A 19357-nucleotide genomic window follows, 5' to 3' on the forward strand; every position below is an offset into this window, starting at 1 on the left:
CCATCTCTAAAAATAAAAAGAAAAGAAAGAAAAAGATGTGCGATAAGTATAAAATAAAAACCGGATTTTTAAATACTTAGTACAAAAAACAAGAATGTAAAATATCTCAGAAATTTTATGATTACTTGTTGAAGTTTTTTTTTTTGTTTTGTTTTTTTTTTTTTTTTTTGAGACAGAGTTTCACTCTGTCACCCAGGCTGGAGCACAGTCTCGGCTCACTGTAACCTCCACCTCCCAGGTTCAAGCGATTCTCCTGCCTCAGCCTCCAGAATAGCTGGGATTAACAGGTGCCCAGCACCACACCCGGCTAATTTTTGTATTTTTAGTAGAGACGGGGTTTCGCCATGTTGGCCAGGCTGGTCTCGAACTCCTGACCTCAAGTGATCTGCCTGCCTCAGCCTCCCAAAGTGCTGGGATTACAGGCATGAGCCACTGTGCCCAGCCTTGAAATGGTATTTTGAATATATTACTAAAATTAATTTCACCTGTTTCATTTTACTTTTTTTTTTTTTTTTTTTTGAGAGGGAGTCTCGTTCTGTCGCCCAGGCTGGAGTGCAGTGGCGCAATCTCGGCTCACTGCAAGGTCCACCTCCCAGGTTCACACCATTCTCCTGCCTCAGCCTCCTGAGTAGCTGGGACTACAGGCACCCGCCACCATGCCCCGCTAATATTTTTTGTATTTTTAGTAGAGACGGGGTTTCACCATGTTAGCCAGGATGGTCTCAATCTCCTGACCTCGTGATCCACCCGCCTTGGCCTCCCAAAGCGCTGGGATTACAGGCGTGAGCCACCGCGCCCAGCCCCTTCTACTTTAATGTGGCTACTACAAAAGTTAAAATTACGTATGTGGCTCGTGTTATGTCTTTTGGACAACACAGCTCTAGATAATGGAGTTAATAATCCCCAGCTTCTAGAATTGTGAAGAAAAGAGGACTATAATGAAGAGCTCTGAAAAACTGTAGAGCTCCACCTTCAATGAGATCATTCTTGTTTTTTGTTTGTTTTTTGAGACGGAGTCTCACTGTCACCCAGGCTGTTGTGCAATGGCATGATCTCAGCTCACAGGAGCCTCTGCCTCTGGGTTCAAGTGATTCTCCTGCGTCAGCCTCCTGAGTAGCTGGGACTACAGGTACGCACCGCCATGCCTAGCTAAGATATCATTCTTTTTACCATTTACACCCCAGCCCCCTCCCTGGGACCCTTCTCTGCCCCCACCTGCCCCTGGAGCTCCTGCAGCGACGCATAGTACTTGGACCACCAGTCGAGCTCTTCTGGATCTGGGATGTCCTCCTCCAGCCCAGGGCCTTGATTTAGGAGGCCTCCTAGTGGGAGCTTCTTCAGAGGAGGCTGAGGAAGAGCAGACTTTGTCCCTCTAACCCAGCACCATCCCAAGTACTGCCAGCCTCTTCCCCATCTATCTCCTCTACCCCATCACCTTCAGGAGCTGTCTGGATATACCCGCTTCAGCCAAGAAGGGATCCAGGGACTTCTGTCCTGGGAGGGGGAAAATGGCAGCATGAGGAGAGTGGGTAAGTAGAAGTCAGATTCCACACCCCATCGGAGGGCCCTCTGGAGCCACGTCCACCAGGAATCAGAGGGGCTTCTGTCTGGTGTCCCTGAAGGAGAAGGTTCCTAACCTTGAGGTCCCTTGGGCATCATATCCCCTGTCTCCTCCATCTCTCCTTCCTCCTCAGGAGGATCCTCATGACCCCGAAATGTGAATCGCAGCATGTGGGGGACAATGTGGGAACCCACAAGGACTGTGCGGCCAAAGGCCCGGCGCTCAATCACCAAGATGCTGAGTGGAGGCTGCAAGTAAGGCTGCTCCGGCAAGTCCTGGGGGTGGAAGAGAGGAGCTGTGTCTTTGAAGACCTGGGGAACAGGGAAAGGTAGCCACAGAGACAGGTAGGAAAAAAAATACATCTAAACCTGCGTTCTAAGCCCAGCTCTGCCATAGCCTCACTGTGTAATCTCTGGTAAACCATTGCCTTCTCATCCTGTTTCCTAGCTAAAAAAGGGACACAGGCCGGGCGCAGTGTCTCATGCCTGTAATCCCAGCACTTGGAGAGGCCAAGGTGGGCAGATCACAAGTTCAGGAGTTCGAGACCAGCCTGGCCAACGTAGTGAAACCCCATATCTACTAAAAATACAAAAATTAGCTGGGCGTGGTGGTGAGCACCTGTAATCTCAGCTACTCGGGAGACTGAGGCAGGAGAATCGCTTGAAAACAGAAGGTGGAGGTTGCGGTGAGCCAAGATCACACCACTGTACTGCAGTCTGGGCAAAAGAGCAAAACTCCATCTCAAAAAAAAAAAAAAAAAAGGGACACAATCCTGGATTCAAAAGACTGTTGTAAATATCAAATGACATAATAGAAACATAAGTACTTTGGAGCCTACAAAGTGCTGTCAGAAGCTGGGCATGGTGGCTCATGCCTGTAACCCCAGCACTTTGGGAGGCTGAGGCAGGCAGACTGCTCAAACTCAGGAGTTCGAGACCAGCCTGGGCAACATGGCAAGACACCATCTGTACCAAAAATACAAAAAAATAGCCGGGCATAGTGGTGCGCACCTGTGGTCCCAGCTACTCAGGAGGTTGAGGTGGGAGGATCACTTGAGCCCAGGGGGCGGAGGTTACAGTGAGCCAAGATTTGCACTCCAGCCTTGGTGACAGAGCAAGAGACCCTGTCTAAAATATATATGTGTATATACACACACACACACACACACACACACACACACACACACACACAAATATATTTTTTGGCTGGGCATGGTGGCTGACACCTGTAATCCCAGCACTTTGGGAGGCCAAGGCAGGCAGATCACTTGAGGTCAGGAGTTTGAGACCAGCCTGGCCACGATGATGAAATCCTGTCTCTACTAAAAATACAAAAAAATTAGCTGGGTGTGGTAACGGGTGCCTGTAATCCCAGCTACTTGGGAAGCTGAGGCAGAAGAATAGCTTGAACCTGGGAGGCACAGGTTGCAGTGAGCCGAGATCGCGCCACTCCAGCCTAGGCAGCAGAGTGAGACTCTGTCTTAAAATATATATTATGGTTTATTTTATTTTATGGTTAAAGGCTATATATATATATATATATATATATATATATATATGGAATTCCATATCTATCAATGGATCCTAAGGGAAACAATTTTACTACTGTATTGGTGGGTTTATTTTATGTATTTGTAGATATATACATATATACACATATATATGACAATTTTAGCACAAAAGAGAGGAAAAATAGAGCTATACCACAGAAAAGTTTGTATATTTTACTGGAATTAAATTAGTATTAATCTGAAGTAGACTGTGAAACAGTAGTATGTATATTGTAATCCCTAGAGCAACTATTAAGTAAAAATCAGCAAATTAAAATAGTACACTAATAAATATCAAAATATAATAAATATCTATTTAACACAAAAGAAAGCAGTAAAAGAGGAATAATAAGTCCACAAGACATAGAAAACAGACAGCAAAATGGCAGATGTAAATTCAGCCAATAATATCAACAGCATCAAATGTGATCATGTTAAATACCAATCAAAAGTCAGAGATTATTAATTGGATTAAAAAAAAGAGATGCGACTCCATGCTGTCTAAGAGATACTCTAGATCCAAAGACACATAAAGGATGAAGTATAGGAAAAAATATATCATGCAAATAGTAACCACAGAGAGCTGGAGTAGTTATACCACCAGAGAAAATAGACTTTAATACAAAAAATATTACTAGAGACAAACAGATACTTTATAATGGTAAACAGGTCAATTCATCTAGAAGATATAACAATTATAAACATATATGCACCTAACAACAGAGCCTCAAAATACAAAAACTAAAAAGTTATAGAATTAAAGAGAGAGATACACAATTCATTAGTAATAGCTGGAGATTTCAATACCCTATTCTCAATAATGGATAGACAGAAAATAATCAAAGAGGCTTGTTCAAGAGGTCTGAATAACAGTAATGCCTAGAGAGCACCACAAGTCCATGAATTAATCCAGGAATCAGCAAACTACAGCCCATAGACAGAGTCTGGCCTGCTGTCAGTTTTTGTAAATATTCATTTACATATTATCTATGGCTGTTTTCATGCTACGATGGCAGAGTTGAGTAGTTGCAACAGACTGGATGGCTCTCAAAGCCTAAAATATTTACTATTTGGCCCATTATAGAGAGTTTGCTGACCCTTGGATCATCTAAGATAACCAGGTAGAAAGTCACCATCCACTGCCCTCTTTCATTATTCTGCCCCCCTTGTCCCCTAGCCCGTGGCCTCACCACTGTCAGATGCCTGACAAGCTCAGTGAAATTGGGTCTCTCACGGTAGCTGGCCAGGACCTCAGACTCCACACGTTGCCCAGCCACCTCCAGTACAACCTGGGGCTGCTCCACCTCGAACAGATGCACACGACCAAGTCCCCTAAGACCCCAGAACAGCACCTGGGGTCAGAAAATGGGAGATTCAGGGGCCTGCACCAGACAAATGGGCACCCGGATGTTGGGGAACAAGGGGGCTTTGAGTGCCTGGTGATACCTCAACACGGAACTCCCTGAGCACTGGGCACACGTTGGGTGGAAGGGACAGGCGTCCAGAGTGGGGCTCAACCAGGGGTGCCAGATCCTGGGGCTCCACATCACTGGGCACTGAGGGCTGTAGGAGGGAAACAGTCAGAGGGCGAAGAGGAATCAGGCCAAAGGAGGAAAAGCCTAGGTGTGGGGAGGGAATATGGAGAGGTACTGGTGAAATATAAATGCACAGGAACCAACCAAGGCTGGATTGGTGGAAGGGAGGGGGTCTCGGGAAGCAGCTTCGTGCAGGAAGGGAGCATGGTGTCTGAGGCATGCAGGATGGCCCAACAAGGTGAACCTAGCACATGAATACTTGCAATGTTCCTTGGGGTCAAGTGGTCCAATGAGGTGACCTCAGGACAAGCCTGCAGTCTTTATTCTCTGGGGAAAAGAGACCTGGAGGCTGGTCCTGGGACATATCCATGTTTTAAATTCCCTAGGGCTGGATGGCCTGATGGACTAACAAGTTGGGCTCACAGCCTGTGCTAGCCACGCCAGGGCATGCTGACCTCAAGTCGGCCACTGTAGTCTAGTTCAATGAGTTCAAAGGCGGCAATGAGCTCTCCGGCTGCCCGGGGTCCCTTCCTCAGGGGGAAGAACTGCAACTCCGGGCGTTGGTATGGGTCTTCCATCAGCTTTACCCTTGGGGCGGCCAGTGCCCTGCCCAGGAACACGGGGGGGCCCTAGGGGGAGCAGGGCAGTGAAGACAAAGGGGAAGAGGCTCAGGAGCCAGGGAAGGTGGGCATCAAGGGGGAAACTCCTGGCCAGGAACCCAGGGAGGGCCCAGGCCACACTCACAAACTTATTGTGGTCAAATACATTGATGATCACTAATGGAGGCTCCTCCTGCAGGTGCTCCCTCCTCCCATCCACGATCAACTGCTCAAATACCAGGAGTTCATTCCACAGAGGGCTCAGCGTCTGCTCCAGGACCTTGGGGGCCATACAGAGAAGCGGGTAGCAGCAGATATCAGGAGAAGGCTCCCAACATGCATGCCATGTGAGCACCCCTGCTCTGAAGGAATACTTTAAGTAAATGCTCATCACAAGAAGAGTGAGATGTGAGGAAGACGAAAGCATCTTCAGTTGGTGTTGCAGCCAGCCCCTCACAGCCCTGCCTCCCCATTGCAATTGGCCGCCCTCAGAGTCCAGGCCTAAAGTCAACCCCAGAAAATGACTCCTCACCGCTAAGACCTCCAGTTCTACATTACCTGCTAAGTTAGGGCCATCTAGTACCCCATCCTGATACCCTGCTCTGCAAACCCAGAGTGGGAGGAGAGGGGCCTTGGGGAAAAGCTCAGACCCACCCTAACTTGTCTCCTGGGTCCCTTCCACCCACATGTCATCCCAGCCCTCACCCGTGTGGTCTGGCACTGGGTAGAGATGAGGACTCGAGCAAAGGGGTCCGAGAGGCCACTGTCATCTGCTGCCAACACACCTCGGGCCTGGTACAAGTGAGCCCGGAGTTGGAAGTAGCTAAAGTCTGGGGTGAGGGGCAAGGAAGGTGTCATGTTTGCCCAGGGGAACCACTGAAGTCCCCTGACTGCCCCACACCTTGGGCAGAGAGCCAGGTGGGCCTTATACCTGCCCTGCCCACCCTCTGCACTCACCGTCCCGGTGTAGGCTGGAGGGCAGCCCGGCTGAGGGCTCGGGCAGCAAATCCGGGGGCAGCTCAGAGGTGCAGGCCTTGGCTTGCTTGCCCAGGCCCAGCCACAGGAAGAGCTCCAGCTTGGCACAGACCTCACCAGGGGCTGCCCCGGGTGCCTGTGTGTGAAGAAGGCATGTCAGGGCCCCGATGCCTCTTCTCATGACCCCAGCTAGACCTAGCAATCCTGCTTCCCCAGGGCACACCTCTACTGCACATCGCCACACCATGCCAAACTCCCAGTCCACTCCCTACCTGCCCAGCCTTACCCTCTTCCTACCCTCCACCCTACGCCATGACCCTCACACTCTCACTCCCTATACCTCTTGCCCTAACACTGCCACTTCCTGTACCCCACTCCCCAGACCCCTAACTACACTCTGAGCTCTGCTCTCCCACCTTTGTCCCCTCCACCCCCTACACGTTTACATTCCCCATCCCCAACCCCAAGGGTCACGGCTTCTCCCTCCTAGGGACCCTTTTCAGTTATCTTTTCCAGGGACACCTCATTTAGAAATCTTTGGCCCACAAACCAGCTACAGTTTTTTTTGTTTTTTTTTTTTTAAGATGGAGTCTCCCTCTGTTGCCAGTCTGGAGTGCAGTGGCGTGATCTCTGCTCACTGCAAACTCTACCTCCTGTGTTCAAGAGATTCTCCTGCCTCAGCCTCCCTAGTCGCTGGAATTACAGGTATACACCACCACACCTGGCTAATTTTTATATTTTTAGTAGAGACGGGGTTTCACCATGTTGGCCAGGCTGCTCTCCAACTCCTGACCTCAGGTGATCCGCGTGCCTCAGCCTCCCCAAGTGCTGGGATTACAGGCATGAGCCACCACCCCCGGCCAGACCAGCCACACTTGTAAGGGGTGAGTCACACTCTCTCGTTTTTGGTACCCTGCCTATCTGTCAGGGCCTAGTCAGCAAAATGGCCCATGCAGTCCCAGAGCTAGGGAAGATTTGGGGTTTATCTGATTTCCAAGCTGCCCCAGGCAAAGGCACAATCCCTTTCTGGTGTTTTGGACAACTGGAAAGTGTTCAGGGGCCCCTAGCTGGGAAGCACAGGCCTCTACCCAAGGCCTATCCTACCCTTGCCCTATAAGCTCCACTCCACTTCTCCCGGCCCCTCACCCGTGGGTCCCCTCACCGTGAGCATTAGACTCTGGATCTTCCCACAGTCTCGGCCCCGTTCCTCCTCAACCACAGAGAACAGCACATCCTGGGCAGGGATCCGGGCCCAGGCCACATGGCGCTGCCCGCTGAGCATCCAGACCAGCACGTCAGGGAGGGGTGGCTGGGGCTGCGGGTGGATAACTGGTCACGGAGGTGGATCTGGAGCCGACCTCTCCTGCTCTCACAGCTTGAACTGAACGGACCAAATAGCCACTCCAGCTCCTATCTCCCCGAGACAGGGTCTCACTCTGTCGCCCAGGCATGAGTGCAGTGACACTATCATGGCTCACTGCAGCTTGACCACCCAGGCTCAAGCATTCCTCCCACCTCAGCCTCTCAAGGAGCTAGGACTACAGGCACGTGTCACCATGCCTGGCTAATTTTTTACTTTTTGTAGAGATGGGGTTTGGCCACGTTGCACAGGCTGGTCTCGAACTCCTGGGCTTAAGAGATCCTCCTGCCTTGGCCTCCCAAAGTGCTGGGATCACAGGCATGAGCTACCACACTTGGCTTCTTTTTTTTAATTGTGGAAAAATACTTATAAAATTGACCATCATCCTAACCATTTTTAAATGTACGGTTCAGGGGCATGAAATATATTCACAATGCCAGGCACGGTGGCTCACGCCTGTAATCCCAGTACTTTGGGAGGCTGAGGTGGGCGGATCACGAGGTCAGGAGATCGAGACCATCCTGGCTAACATGGTGAAACCCCCTCTCTACTAAAAATACAAAAAATTAGCCCAGCGTGGTGGCGGGCGCCTGTAGTCCCAGCTACTCAGGAGGCTGAGGCAGGAGAATGGCATGACCCGGGAGGCGGAGCTTGCAGTGAGCCGAGATCGCGCCACTGCACTCCAGACTGGGTGACAGAGAAAGACTCCGTCTCAAAAAAAAAAAAAAAAGAAAGAAAGAAAAAAAGAAATATATTCACGTTATTATGCAACCATCCCCATCATTCATCCCCAGAACATTTTTCATCTTGCAGAACAGAAACTCTGCTCATTAAACCATACCTCTCCATTCACCGCTCTCCATCCCAGCCCCTGGCAGCCACCATTCTTCTTTCGGTGTTTGGATTTGACTACAACAAGCCCTCCATATGAGTGGAATCATACAGTGCGTGCCCTTGTGCCTGGCCCAGTTCACTAGGCATTATGTCCTCAAGGCTCATGCACGTGGTAGCTGGTGCCAACCTTGTCTCTTCACCTTTCCCTCCTCCCCAGTCTTATCTTCCCCAATGTGCACAGTGTGCACATGTGGTGCCCATCACATCAGCCAAATACCTGGGCTGGTGACACTCTTCTCCAACATCCAATCACCCATTCCTGGCAGTTTCCCCCTTCTCTCCCTTTCTCCCTGCCCCACTTCAAGACCATCTGCTTTTTTTTTCCATTGCCAAGGCTGGAATACAGTGGCATAATCATAGCTTACTGCAGGCTCAACATCCTGGGCCCAAGTGATCCTCCCACCTCAGCCTCCTGAGTCTCTGGGGACTATAGGCACACACCACCATGCCTTGCGATGTTTTCATTTTTAAATTTTTTTGTAGAGATAGGGTCTCACTATGTTGTCCAGGCTGGTCTCAAACTACTGGACTTAAGCAATCCTCCCACCTCAGCCTCCCAAAGTGGTGGGATTACAGGTGCGAGCCACCATGCCCAGCCAAAAGACCACCCACTCTTGGCTAGACAATTGTGACAGGCTCCTAAGCAGTCTTCCTGCCTTGAGTCCTCCCTTCCTACCCACTCTGCCATGGCTGGCTGGCTTCTCCCCATCCTCTGGGTGTCAGCTACAATGTTGTCTTTGCAGAGAAGACTTGCCTGACCACCTTACCCAAGCAGGTTCTCCTCCACCCCCTCAGCCTCTGTAACCTCTTTCTTACCAATTCCTATAGATTATAATTATTTTTCATATTCATTTACAGATGTATAGTCTGTCTTCCTAGGACATTAGCCTCAAAAGGGCAAGGAATATGGCAGGGGCTGACCCCCAGGGCCTAATACAGAGCCTGGCACACAGGAGGACTTGAAATATCATTGAGAGGCCAGGCGTGGTGGCTGAGGCTGGGCATAGTGGCTCATGCCTGTAATCTCAGCACTTTGGGAGGCTGAGGCGGGTGGATCACCTGAGAGCAGGAGTTTGAGACCAGCCTGGCCAACATGGTGAACCCCATCTTTACTAAAAATACAGAAGAGTAGGCAGGCAAGGTGGCACGCGCCTGTAATCCCAGCTACTTGGGAGGCTGAGGCAGGAGAATCACTTGAACTCAGGAGGCGAAAGTTGTAGTGAGTTGAGATCACATCATTGCATTCCAGCCCAGGCAGCAAGGGCAAAACTCCATCTCAAAAAAAAAAAACAAGAATATTCATAGCAGCTTTATTCACACTAGCTAAAAACATGAAACAGCGCAGCTGTCCATCAATATGAGAATGAATAAACAAACTGTGATATATTTATACAATGGGAAATTGCTCAACAATAAAAAGAAAGAAACTAGATATCTGCAACAACTTGGGCGCATCTTACAACAGTACACTGAGTAAAGGAAGCCTCTCACAAGAGAATACAGTCCTTCCTCATTATTTGTGAATTCTGTATTTGCAAATTTGCGTACTAGCTAAAATTTGTAACCCCCAAATCAATACCCCTGGTGCTTTTGTAATCACATGAGTATGGGCAAAGAGTCAAAAACTTTGAACAGGTCAGGCATGGTGGCTCGTACCTGTAACCCCAGCACTTTGGGAGGCCAAGGTGGGAGGATCACTTGAGCTTAGGGGTCCAAGAGCAGCCTGGGCGACAAAGTGAGACCTCATCTTTATTAAAAAAAAAAATTAAAAAAAAAATTTTTTTTGAGACTAAGTCTCGCTCTGTCACCCGGGCTGGAGTGCAATGGTGCAATCTCGGCTCACTGTAACCTCTGCCTCCTAGGTTCAAGCAATTCTCCTGCCTCAGCCTCCTGAGTAGCTGGGACTATAGGCATGTGCCACTATGCCCAACTAATTTTTGTATTTTTAGTAGAGATGGGGTTTCACCATGCTGGCCAGGCTGGTCTCAAACTCCTCACCTCGGGTGATCCTCCTGCCTCAGCCTCCCAAAGTGCTGGGATTACAGGCGTGAGCTACCGCACCCATCCTCTACTAAAAATTTTTAACCCTTCTTTGGTTGAAGCCGCAGAAACAAGATGACAAAGGAAACGTCATCGTTTGGAAAGCATCGCGATAAGACACATACTTTGTGCCGCCACTGTGGCTCTATGGCCTGCCAACTTCAGAAGTCAACCTGTGGCAAACGTGGCTACCCCGCCAAGCACTAGAGGAAGTATAACTGGCTAAAAGACAAAATACCACTGGGACTGATCGAATGAGGCACCTAAAAATTGTATACTGCAGATTCAGGCATGGATTCTGTGAAGGAACAACACCTAAACCCAAGAGGGTACCTGCTGCAGCATCCAGTTCATCTTAAGAATTTCAACAATTGGCCGGGTGCGGTGGCTCATGCCTGTAATCCCAGCAGTTTTGGAGCCCGAGGTGAGTGGATCACGAGGTCAGGAGTTCGAGAATAGCTTGACCAACATGGTAAAACCCCATCTCTACTAAAAATACAAAAATAAGCCGGGCGTGGTGGCGCTCGCCTGTAATCCCAGCTACTCAGGAGGCTGAGGCAGGAGAATCACTTGAACCTGGGAGGCGGAGGTTAGAGTGAGCCGAGATCGAGCCACTACACTCCAGCCTGGGCGACAGAGCAAGACTCTGTCTCAAAAAAAAAAAGAAAAAAGAAAAGAAAAAAAAATTCAACGAGTCATGCAAAAAGTGTTCTGCCTTATTAAAAATACAAAAATAAATTTTTTAACCTATTTCCTGTTTGCCTTGAGAATACTCTTGCCTGTAATCCTAATGTAACATCATATATACTTCTGTTACATTAGGATTAGAGACAAGTTCTGTTTAGAAATAACTCCAAGTAAGGTTTTTATATTTTATTTTCATATTGAAAATCAGTCATAATTTCTTCAGCCTCAAAGAGTGAGTTTATGTAAAATTAAATGAGTGCTGGCAGTGAGCTGCACTTCTTTTCTCTAAACGGGAAATGGGTTTAAATTTTTTTTTTTTTTTTTTTTTTTTTTTTTTTTTTTGAGGTGGAATCTTGCAGTCACCCAGGCTGGAGGAATGCAGCGGCACAATCTCAGCTCACTGAAACCTCCATCTCCCGCATTCAAGCAATTCTCTGGCTTCAGCTTCCTGAGTAGCTGGGATTACAGATGAATACCACCACACACACCCAGCTTTTTGTGTTTTTAATAGAGAGGGGGTTTCACCTTGTTGGCCAGGCTGGTCTTGAATTCCTGACCTCAAGTGACCTGCCTGCCTCAGCCTCCCAAAGTGCTGGGATTACAGGCGTGAGCCACCACACTTGAGGCTTAGATTTTAAAAAAACGTTTGAAGGGCCCTGAGTTGGAATAAAGCAATACTCTGCCTTTGTGAGCTCTGATACTGTAAGCATTTTGTTTTTGTTTTTTGAGACAGAGTCTCATTCTGTCACCCAGGCTGAAGTGCAGTGGCACAATCTCAGCTCACTGCAACCTCTGCCTTCTGGGTTCAAGTGATTCTCCTGCCTCAGCTTCCAGAGAAGCTGGGACTGCAGGCACTGGCCACCACACCTGGCTAATTTTTTATATTTTTAGTAGAGACGGGGTTTCGCCGTGCTGGCCAGCCTGGTCTCAAACTCCTGACCTCAGGTGATTCCACCCACCTCGGCCTCCCAAAGTGCTGGGATTACAGGCGTGAGCCACTGCAATGGCCAACAATATATTATATTAAAGAAAGTATCTTTAAACAAACACACATAAAACAAGGTTTTGTACTGATCAGTTGACAAAAAAATGTGACCGTCACCCACTAGGAACCTAACCCTGTATTTCTCTGGGGGCAGTGATTCAGTATTTGCTAATTCAGTGTTTGCAGCAACTTTACAGACCACCAATAACAAGAATTGACTATACATATGGCATGATTGCATTGTATTAAAATCTAGTACAGGCAAAACTATAATGAAAAAAATCAAAATATATTGAAAAAATCAGTAGTTATCTCTATGGGGGTGAATGGAGACTGACTGGGAAGGAACATAAAGGAACAACTCTGGGGTGAAAGTAATATTCTAGATCTTGATAGGGATTTGGGTTACACAGATATATGTATTTGCCAAAATTCAGCAAATGTGTGTTAAGATTTGTACACTTGGCCAGACATGGTGACTCATGCCTGTAATCCCAGCACTTTGGGAGGCCGAGGTGGCCAGATCGCTTGAGTCCAGGAGTTCAAGACTAGTCTGGCCAACATGGCGCAACCCCATCTCTACTAAAAATACAAAAATTAGCAGGCATGGTGGCGCATGCCTATACTCCCAGCTACTCAGGAGGCTGAGGCAGAAGAATCACTTGAGCCTGGAGGCAGAAGTTGCAGTGAGCTGAGATCTTGCCACTGCACTCCAGCCTAAGTGACAGAGTGAGACTCTGTCTTAAAAATATATATGTATTTGTACACTTCATTATATGTAAATTGTACATCAGAGGAAAACACTGTAATTTTTTTTTAAAAATCAGTGGAGGGCCGGGCGTGGTGGCTCTCGCTTGTAAGCCCAGCACTTTGGGAGGCCAAGGCAGGTAGATCACGAGGTCAGGAGTTCGAGACAAGCCTGGCCAACAAAATGAAACCCCGTCTTTACTGAAACCCCGTCTTTACTAAAATACTTAAATTATCTGGGCATGGTGGCAGGCACCTGTAATCCCAGCTACTCGGGAAGCTGAGGCAGGAGAATCTCTTGAACCCAGGAGGCGGAGGTTGCAGTGAGCCGAGATTGCGCCACTGCACTCCAGCCTGGGCGACAGAGCTAGACTCTATCTCAAAAAAATAAAAAATAATAAAAAAATAAAAATCAGTGGAGGGGTCCACTATTAGTTTGGATGTAGAAAGACTCACTCCCGGCCTGGCGCAGTGGCTCACATCTGTAATCCCAGCACTTTGGGAGGCCGAGGCGGGCAGATCACCTGAGGTCAGGAGTTTGACACCAACCTGACCAACATGGTGAAACTCCATCTCTACTAAAAATACAAAAATTAACCAGGTATGGAGGCACATGCCCGTAATCCCAGCTACTAGTGAAACTGAGGCAGGAGAATCGCTTGAACCTGGGAGGCAGTGAGCCAAGATTGTGCCACCACACTCCAGCCTGGGCGACAGAGCCAGACTGTGTCTCAACAACAACAAAAAGACTTATACCCTAACAACCAAAATAATCCAAATAAATTGTAAAATTATACACACACACAATTTTTTTTTGGATATAGGATCTCGCTTTCACCCAGGCTGGAGTGCAGTGGCACAATTATGGCTTACTGTAGCCTCGAACCCTGAGGCCCAAGCAGTCCTCCCGCCTCAGCCTCCCAAGTAGTTGGGACTACAGGAGCTTGCCACCACGCCTCGTTAGTTTTATTTTTTGTACAGATGGGGGTCTCCCTATGTTGCCCAGACTAAAAATCGTATTTTAAAAAACACATCAGAGAAGTGGGGATTCAAAGAAACCTATATCAACTAAACTCCAGAAAATGATGAGTTCTTCATAATCAAGGAGAGACCTCCAGCTGCTACTCCTACCTCTGGCAGAACAGCAGTAGTAAAAAGGAACATCAGAAGTGGGGACAAGGAGAAAGTATCCACTTTTAAGAGACTTTTAATGACTATGTGTGAGGTAGCATACCAGATGAGAATCCCAGGGACCACAGCCACAAAATATGTCTTTCCGTACCTCCGAACTCTTTCCTATGGATCTTCGCCTAGAGCTAAGGGGAGGTATGCAAAAAGCTGGGAACAGGGAAGGAGAGCTGAGATCTTTCCGAGGTATGTAAAGTTTCTTGAAAGTGCAGAGTAGGCCGGGCACTGTGGCTCACACTTCTAATCCCAGCACTTTGGGAGGCCGAGGCAGGTGGATCTCTTGAGATCAAGAGTTCGAGACCAGCCTGACGAACATGGTGAAACTCCATCTCTAGTAAAAAAAAAAAAAAAAAAATACAAAATTAGCCAGGCATAGTGGCACATGCCTGTAATCCCAGCTACTTGGGAGGCTGAGGCAGGAGAATTGCTTGAACCCAGGAAGTGGAGGTTGCAGTGAGCTGAGATCATGCCATTCCACTCCAGCCTGGGCAACAAGAACAAAACTCTGTCTCAAAAAAAAGAAAGAAAGAAAAAAAGCACAAAGTAACCGCCCTTAGAAGGAGGTGGTAGGGAAGAGAATTTAAAAACCCAGAAGTGGTCCTCTGGGATTTCATCTTTTGAAGGCTGAGGGTGAGGTAGGAGGGCTGAGAGAAACCTCCCCCACTAGGCTTTCAGCTATCAGATGCTACAGGCTCAGCTGGAGAGCCAAGAGAACCCTTCTGATGCATTCTAGACTTTTACAACGTAAGGTGGAGACCCTCCAGAGGCCAGAGGAGGGAAAGCAGGACTAACAAGGCACAGAGGAAAGGAAGCAGACTCAAAAAGCACAGAGAATGCCCCAGCAACCCAAACACCTGGTTGGTGGTTTGTAAAGCAGGGAGAGCTTACCCAGAGTTGGAGAATTGGCAGTTTGGGTGTGAACAAGAAACAGATTTCTGGAATCTTGCCAGTTCTCAGTTCTAAGCCTGGATGAAAGGACAATCGTGATCCTTCAAAAAAACATTTGAAGCCCAGAGTGAACTGAACCAAACCAAATTCACAACTAAGCCCATTTCAAATACAAAGCATAATGACTTGGTCCTCACTCTCTAGAGTAAGGCCTAGTGTAAGAAGAGAAATGCCATTTCCTGGACATATATATTATTTTAGTCACTAATGTTTTATACAAATATCCAGGCATATGATAAAAAAAATTACAGGACGGAGTTAAAGCAAAACTCATGGTGAAGAGGAAATAATCAATAGAAGTAGACGCATAGATAACCCAGATGTTGGAATTATTAGATAAGCATATTAAAATAATTGTGATAGAAATCTAAATGATCTAGTGAGGAAAGTACACAAGAATTAAAAGATGGGTAATTTCAGCAAAGAATTGAAAACTGGAACCAAAAGGAAATAATAGAAATTTTAAATATATCAGGCAAACAGTTCTACAATAGTTGGAGTCTTCAGTATACCACTTACAATAGCAGATGGAACATCTATACAGAATATTATTAAGGAAATAGACTTAAAACAACACTAACCAACTATACCTACAAGACACATACAAAATACTCCATCATAGCAGCAGAGTACACATTCTTCTCAAGCACTCACTGAACATTCTTCAGGATACATCATATGTTAGATCACAAAACAGTAAATTTAAAAAGACTAGGCTGGCCGGGCATGGTGGCTTACACCTGTAATCAGGCAGAGATTGCAGTGAGCCAAGATTGTGCCACTGCACTCCAGCCTGGTGACAGAGAGAGACTGCGTCTCAAAAAAATTAAAAAAATAAAATAAAAAATATAAAAAGACACAAATACCTAAAATCAGAAATGAAAGGAAGGACGTTACTAGCAACCTTATGGAAATAAAAAGGATTGTAAGAGAATACCATGAACAAGTATAAAATAACAAATTGGATTATCTAAGATGAAGTTATAAAATTCCTGGAAATACAAATTATCTAAACTGACTCAAGAAGAAATAGAAAATCTGAACAAATCTATAACAATTAAAGAGATTGACTCAGCAGTCAAAAACTTCCCAAAAAAAGTCAAGACCAGATGCCTTCACTGGTGAATTCTACCAAACACTTGAAGAAGAATTAACACCAATCCTTTTCAAACTCTTCCAAAAAATAGAAGAGGGAGGAACACTTCGTAACTCATTCTATGAGGCCAGCTTTACCTTGATATCAAAGATAGATAAATCACAAGAAAAGACATCAAATCATTACATGCCGGGCGTGGTGACTTAGGCCTGTAATCCCAGAGTTTTGGGAGGCCAAGGCATGGAGGATCCCTTGAGCCCCAGGAGTTCACGACCAGCCTGGGTAACACAGGAAGACCCCATCTCTACTTTTTAAGTACTTTTTTTTTAAATCAAAAAAGAAAAAAGAAAATTACAAAACAATATCCCTTATAAATACACAGATGCAAAAGTCCTGAAGAAAATCCAATGACATATTTAAAAAATGGATATACACCATTGATAAAAGGAATTCATCTTATGAATGCAAGGATAGTACAACCTAAGGAAATCAATCAGTGTAATACATCACAGTAACAGAACAAAAAAGAAAAAAACATGATCATCTTAATAAACACAGAAAAAAAGTTCGATAAAATCTAACACCCTTTCACAATAAAAACACAAAACTAGGAATGGAAGAGAACTTCCTCAACCTGATAAAGGGCATTTATGAAAAACACTGCTAACATCAAACTTAATAAAGAATGAAAGCTTTCCCCCTAGAATCAGAAACAAAGCAAGTGAAAATTACAACTTTGGCTAGTTGCGGTGGCTCACACCTGTAATCCCAGCACTTTGGGATGCTGAGGCAGGAGAATCACTTGAACCCAGGAGGCGGAATAAAATTACAATTTCAGAAAAAGTATGTGTCTTATATCTGCCATTGTGAGCTTGACAGCTTGCCAACACTTGAAGATTTTTCTGACTGGACATGGCAGCTCACACCTGTAATCCCAACACTTTGGAAGGCCAAGGCAGGAGGACTGCTTGAGCTCAGGAGTTTGAGACCAGCCTGGTCAACACAGCAAGACCCCATCTCCATTTTTTTTTTTTTTTTTTTTTGAGATAGAGTCTCTGTCACCCAGGCTGGAGTGCAGTGGTGTAATCTGAGACCTGTCCCGAGACCAAAAAGTTTGAGAACCACTGCCATAGAAAAGCACCAGGACATGTACCAAAATGGTCTCGGAAGCATTGTTTCTAATCACAACCCATTGGGAACATCTCACATACCCATCAGCAGCACAATATGTTATATATATACATATATATACATATATATGTATATATATATAATATGTATATATTTAGTGCTTCAGACAAGGGAGGTCATGCTCAAGGCAGCCTACTCTCAAATCTTCATCCAAAGAAATCCTGAATGTCCCCTGGGTCTCTGCTGGATTCTAGAACTCTTGTCCTCACCCTTAGCTACTGCAAATGAATCTTGGTCCTATGCCCACAGCAATTAGTCCCAGCCCTGGCATCATTCCAAAGGAAAAATGTTAAATCACACCTGCCCGAGGCCTCTGGAATGGTTCAAAAGCTTAGGGAAAAGGGTGTACAGGGTAGGAAAGTGGGGTGGGTGAGGCATCACCTCCTCAGCCAGAAAGCGCAGTTTTGCCAGGAGCTTCTTGGCCAGTGCCACCTTCTTTTGCACATTGTTCCGTCTCAGGCCGCGTAGAAGTCGCAGTCCTTGCTTAGCCAAAAGGTTCTGGGAGGGCAAAAAGACAGCATGAGTGGAAGGCCCAAGCTAGGCGCCCGAGTCCCTTCCCGAGGCCATACCAGGCTGTGCACCAGGAGTTTCCCTCGGCATCGATCCAGGGCATTGGGCCGGGTCATCGTCCTGCGCTCGGCACCGCGGCAAAACTGTCTGCAGTGAGCAGGGATGTGCACAGCAGACAGGAATCAAAGGAAAGGAGAAGGACAGTGACCTTGGGGCCACTTCCCTCTGAGCTGACCTCCCACCCCCAGCCTCCCTCATAGCCCTCTCAGTCTTGGGCTCTGAAGAGGCACCCTTTCTCCTGCAAAGCTGGCCTATCTCTATTTGGACCACTCCCAAAAATCATCAAGGCCAGCCTTGCTCTTGAGCTCCAGAGCTCGCTAATACTTAACCACCTACTACCCTGGCTACCCCAGGTGTGGCCCATGGACCAACAGCACTGGTATCACCTGCAGGCTATTTAAAACTGTAGGACCTCAGCCCCACCCCAGGCCCTGCTGAATCAGAAGCTGCGTTTATGCCCTCGGGGATTCCTAAGCACATTGAAGCCTCAGACGGCAATGGTGTGGTTTAGTCTCCACCAGCTTGGCTAACGTATAGCTTGAACATTACATGCCCAAGCCAAATGCATACTTTCCAATGATCCCCCCGCAAAACAAAACAAAACAAAACAAAACAAAAACCCTATTTCACCTCAGAACTTTCGAGTCATCTCTCACTGCTCTTTCTCTCTTATTCCACATCAATTCATCAGCAAATTCTTTATGCTCTACCTTCAAAAAATATCCAGAATCTGGCCAGGTGTGGTGGCTCAGGCCTGTAATCCCCGCACTTTGGGAGGCCGAGGCGGTGAATCACTTGAGGTCAGGAGTTCGAGACCAGCCTGGCCAACATGGTGAAACAACTGTGTCTACTGACGCTGAAAGGTTGAGCATGGTGAGAACAGAAAAGTGACCACCTACAGCCTCCTACCTCACTGCCCCTCCTGATCAGGGTCCTTGGCTGAGTCCCTGCTTCCTCCCTGCCTCTAAATGCTGGAACGCTCCAGGTTCTCAGATTTCTCTTTTCTGTGCTCTGTTAATGCTGTTATCCAGCTCCATCTACATAATGACAGTTCCCAAATTGACATTTCCAGCCTAGAATTCTCCCCAGAACTCAACTCATATAGCTAACTGCCTACCACACATGTCCACTTACAATTCAATAAGAATTTCACAGTTAACATGTCCAAAACTGAGCTCCTACTATCTGCCTTCCCTCAGATCCCACCTCATCCCTGCTTCCATCAGAACTTCTCCTTTGTTTTCTGTTGAAAACAGATTTTTTCTTTTTTCCAAAAAAAGAAGATTTTGGCTTGCATAACTATGCGGTTGGTGCAGCCTTAACCTCCTGGACTCAAGCCATCCTCCCATCTCAGCCTCCTGAGTAGCTGGGACTACAGGTGTGCACCACCACACCCAGCTAACTTTTGTATTTTTCATAGAGACAAGGTCTT

The 19357-nt window shown here is 46.8% G+C and overlaps 2 protein-coding genes across 2 annotated transcripts in view; one reads left to right on the forward strand and one right to left on the reverse strand.

The window, feature by feature from the left end:
* The window catches only part of LOC103783902 (fer-1-like protein 4), a 51960-nt gene that overhangs the window by 18861 nt on the left and 13742 nt on the right, over positions 1-19357 (reverse strand). The window contains exons 18-29 of the mRNA XM_034947140.3: positions 17925-18012; positions 17737-17853; positions 7382-7534; positions 6202-6355; positions 5950-6074; positions 5390-5524; positions 5101-5274; positions 4557-4673; positions 4301-4462; positions 1638-1836; positions 1436-1494; positions 1216-1347 (exon numbers count right to left, since the gene is read on the reverse strand). Coding sequence (XP_034803031.2) covers positions 1216-1347; positions 1436-1494; positions 1638-1836; positions 4301-4462; positions 4557-4673; positions 5101-5274; positions 5390-5524; positions 5950-6074; positions 6202-6355; positions 7382-7534; positions 17737-17853; positions 17925-18012 — 1615 coding nt within the window. The remainder of the gene's footprint in view (positions 1-1215; positions 1348-1435; positions 1495-1637; positions 1837-4300; positions 4463-4556; positions 4674-5100; positions 5275-5389; positions 5525-5949; positions 6075-6201; positions 6356-7381; positions 7535-17736; positions 17854-17924; positions 18013-19357) is intronic.
* Positions 10166-15799, forward strand: LOC112437982 (large ribosomal subunit protein eL37-like). The gene is given in 2 exon segments (XM_055104812.2): positions 10166-10733; positions 10736-15799. Coding segments are annotated over 2 exon segments (282 nt in total). The 5' UTR covers positions 10166-10588; the 3' UTR covers positions 10873-15799.

The sequence above is a fragment of the Pan paniscus genome, chromosome 21 (genome assembly GCF_029289425.2).
Source record: "Pan paniscus chromosome 21, NHGRI_mPanPan1-v2.0_pri, whole genome shotgun sequence".
Lineage (NCBI taxonomy): Eukaryota > Metazoa > Chordata > Mammalia > Primates > Hominidae > Pan > Pan paniscus.